Genomic DNA, 3,898 nt, shown 5'->3' with positions numbered 1-3,898 from the left:
ATTTCTAAACATAATGATCATGTGTATTTTCCATCACACCCAAAAAATATTCTTTGATGTATCATTTATATCAGTCTATGCTTGCTATGGCACTTGATGAGGAAATAGTCAACCTAGTCTATTTATTCCAATGGAAGAAAAAAAGAAGTGACTGTTATGCAGAACAGAATAGGGGCTTAAACTTGTTCTACTTATTGGTGAATCTCCAGTGCTTAGAAAAAAAGATACCTAGAGAACAGTAAAATTACAATAAATATTGAATTGATGATGAGCAAGGTACTCTGGTTTTGTTTTGGCAAAAAATTAAACTCCCTCAGCTATTTATAGAATATTCAACAATTTCTGATGCTTTCACAGGTCACAGACAGATGAAAACCTTCAGCAGTCCCATCAACTCCAGCACCACCACTGGCTTCATCCTCTTGGGCTTCCCCTGCCCCAGGGAGGGGCAAATCCTCCTCTTTGTGCTCTTTTTCATTATCTACCTCCTTACCCTTATGGGCAATACTTCCATCATCTGTGCTGTGTGCCGTGATCAGAAACTTCACACCCCCATGTACCTCCTGCTGGCCAACTTTTCCTTCCTGGAGATCTGGTATGTCACCTCCACAGTCCCCAACATGTTGGCCAACTTCCTCTCTGAAAACAAGGTCATTTCCTTCGCTGGATGCTTCCTGCAGTTCTATTTCTTTTTCTCCTTGGGTTCTACAGAATGTTTTTTTCTGACAGTCATGGCATTTGATCGATACCTTGCCATCTGCAGACCTCTACATTATCCTTCTCTCATGACTAGGCACCTCTGCAACATCCTTGTGATCAGTTGCTGGGTGCTTGGTTTCCTCTGGTTCCCTGTTCCCATCATCATCATCTCCCAGATGTCCTTCTGTGGGTCCAGAATTATAGACCACTTCCTGTGTGACCCAGGCCCTCTGTTGGCCCTCACCTGTTCCAGAGCTCCATTGATGGAGTTTTTCTGGGCAATTTTAAGTTCTATACTCCTGTTTATTCCTTTTTTCTGCATCATGGGATCTTATATATTGGTCCTAAGAGCTGTGTTTAGAGTTCCTTCAAGAGATGGGCAAAAAAAGGCTTTCTCCACTTGCGGGTCTCATCTCACAGTAGTTTCACTTTTTTATGGCTCAGTGATGATAATGTATCTGAGCCCAACATCTGAGCATGAAGCTGGAATGCAGAAGCTTGTAACTCTATTTTATTCTGTGGTTACTCCACTCATTAATCCTGTGATATACAGTCTGAGGAACAAAGATATGAAAAATGCCCTGCAGAAGATTTTAAAAACATAAAAGTTGGAATTTTAAGCAAACGTGCGTGTGTGTGTGTGTGTGTGTGTGTGTGTGTGTGTGTGTGTGTGTGTGTGTGGTGTGAATATATATGGCCCTATTAAAAGGTGTGGTCTTGTTGAAGTAGGTGTGTCACTTTGGGTGTAGACCCTGCTTTAGTCAGTCTTCTCCTTGGGTTCTACAGAATGCTTTTTTTCTGGCAGTCATGGTATTTGATCAATACCTTGCCATCTGCAGACCTCTACATTATCAATAGGATTTAAGTCTCTCTATAGATAGATAGATAGATAGATAGATAGATAGATAGATAATACATAGATACATAGATGATAGATAGAGAGATAGATATATTAGAATATTAATATTATTCAACCACAAGAATGATTAAATTGTGTCATTTACAGCAACATGAAGATCATTGTGTTAAATAACATATGTCAGTTATGGGAAGTCAAATACTGCATGTTCTCACTTATGTATAGAAAATTTAAAAAATTAATAAGGCAATAGTTGTCAGAGACTAGGAAGTTTATGGAGAAGCAATATGGTTAGTGTTTGTGGGGTTCAGTTGGAGAGTTATTCAACATATGCCTTTGGGTGTGTAATAAGATAATTATGTCTGACAAGCATTAATTCTGTTTCAAACAGAAGGACTGAGATTTTGAGTATTCTAAACATAAAAAAGTGATAAACAGTTCAAATAATTCTTATAGCAGTTACCTTTGGATTATATGTACTGTATTCATATACTGAATGTCATCCTTACCACACAAATATATATATATATATATATATATATATAGTATCAATTAAAGATATAGAAGATGTCTATAATCACAGAACTTGAAAAGCAAGAGTAGGTGATCAAAATTTCAAGGGAGCCTGAATATATAATAAGATCATGCTTCATAAAAAAAAATAAAAGAACATAGTGGTCCATGCCTGTAATACTTATATTTCCTGTTGCTATAGTGAACCCCATGAACAAAAGCAATTTAGGAGATTACTTAGTATACAGATTATAATCTATCATTCTGTAGAATAAAGACAAGATATTAAAGCAGGAAACTGGAGGCAGACACTTAAGTCCATGAAGGAACATACTTTACTGGCTTGCATTTTATGGTTTTTGTTTTTGTTTTTTTAACTTGCTGTCTTCTACAACTCAGGACCACCTGCCCAGGAATAGCACCATGCACAGTGGAGTAGACCCTCCCACATCAACCATTAATCATTAATGAAGAAAATGCTACACAGATAGACTCATAGGCCAATCCAACTGAACTTAATTCTAGGTGACTCTAATTTATGTCAAGTAGAAAAAACCTAACCAATACATATGATCACTTGCCAACCTGACTTATAAACCCATTGCTATTAAATAACCTTTTCTTTGTTTATTCTAAAATTTTTAAACTCCCATATTCTATTAAACTTTTCAACTTTTTAAAAAGTTCAGTGCCTCTTTAAAATATTCAAATATTATTCACAGTGACACCCTGGAAAATCTACAATAAATTACATGCTACTTTTTTTTCATTTCCTTTTTAGAATATTGTAGATGAAGAGTGTATTTATATTATTTTCATCCTATCCTCTCCCCTTTGAAACTATTCTGATGCCTCTCATGCTGTCAAAAGTCTGCAACCTCTTATGCCTTCATTATTATTGTTATACACACATACATATGTATAGGTGTGTGTGTGTGTGTGTGTGTGTGTGTGAATATATGTGCGTTGAGAGCTGTGTTTATCTGTATATATATGCATAGGTATTTAGAAAGCAGTTAAAAATTATAATGCCTTAACAAAGATGTAATAATAAATTTTTTTCCAGGTACATGGCCTTGCCAACCACAGGTATTTGGGTAGGTTTATAATACCAAGCAAGGGTTCCCTTCTATTAAGCAAACCTAAAATTCAATTAGGTGTGACTGAGGTCACAAAGAGGTTGTCTATACTTTCTCTCTTTTAATTTTCTTTTTTTTTAATTGGGTATTTTCTTTATTTATATTGCAAATGTTATCCCTTTTTCCAGTATCACCCCCTGTCTCATCCCCCACTCCTGCCTCTATGAGGGTGCTCCCCACCTACCCAACCACTTCTAAATTCCTGCACTGGCATTCCCCTACACTGGGATATCAAACCACCACAGGACCAAGGGCTGCTCCTCCCACTGATATCCAATAAGGCCATCATCTGCCACATATGCTGCTAGAGCCACACGTCCTTCCATGTGTACTTTTTGGTTGGTGGTCCAGTCCCCAAGAGCTCCCCTGGAGGGCATGTTTTTCCAACTGCTTCTTCCTCTAACTTCCAGCATTAATATCAACCTATTGATCTTTTATCTCTTTCCAAAGTCTCTTTATGATTCTGCCATCCATGACTCCAGAGATTTTGCAAATGGAGATATCATTTTTATACTAAATAATAATCCTTTTGTACAATGAGGTGCATTCATAAGGAAAGGCCTCTTATGAATCTTATTTTGACAAGGTGAAAAATGTCTATGAGTGGTATTGAACTTCTGTTTGAGCATTAAATTGTGTTTGGTATAGTAGTATTCTAGCAATTGAGAACCTAACTGACCTATCCTAC

General features: G+C 36.9%; 1 protein-coding gene across 1 annotated transcript; it reads left to right on the top strand.

Annotated features, from left to right (window-relative positions):
* The first annotated feature begins 353 nt into the window (after positions 1–353).
* LOC110309562 (olfactory receptor 11G2-like) lies at positions 354–1,304 on the top strand. The gene has a single exon (XM_021182296.2). It carries the CDS (start codon positions 369–371, stop codon positions 1,302–1,304), a length of 936 nt encoding a protein of 311 aa, XP_021037955.2. The 5' UTR covers positions 354–368.
* Positions 1,305–3,898: the final 2,594 nt, after the last annotated feature.

Source organism: Mus caroli, unplaced genomic scaffold (assembly GCF_978045245.1).
Source record: "Mus caroli unplaced genomic scaffold, Mus_caroli_1 scaffold_12, whole genome shotgun sequence".
In the NCBI taxonomy this organism is placed as follows: domain Eukaryota; kingdom Metazoa; phylum Chordata; class Mammalia; order Rodentia; family Muridae; genus Mus; species Mus caroli.
Note: the sequence above shows the minus strand (reverse complement) of the source record. Positions and strands in the feature narration are given on the sequence as shown.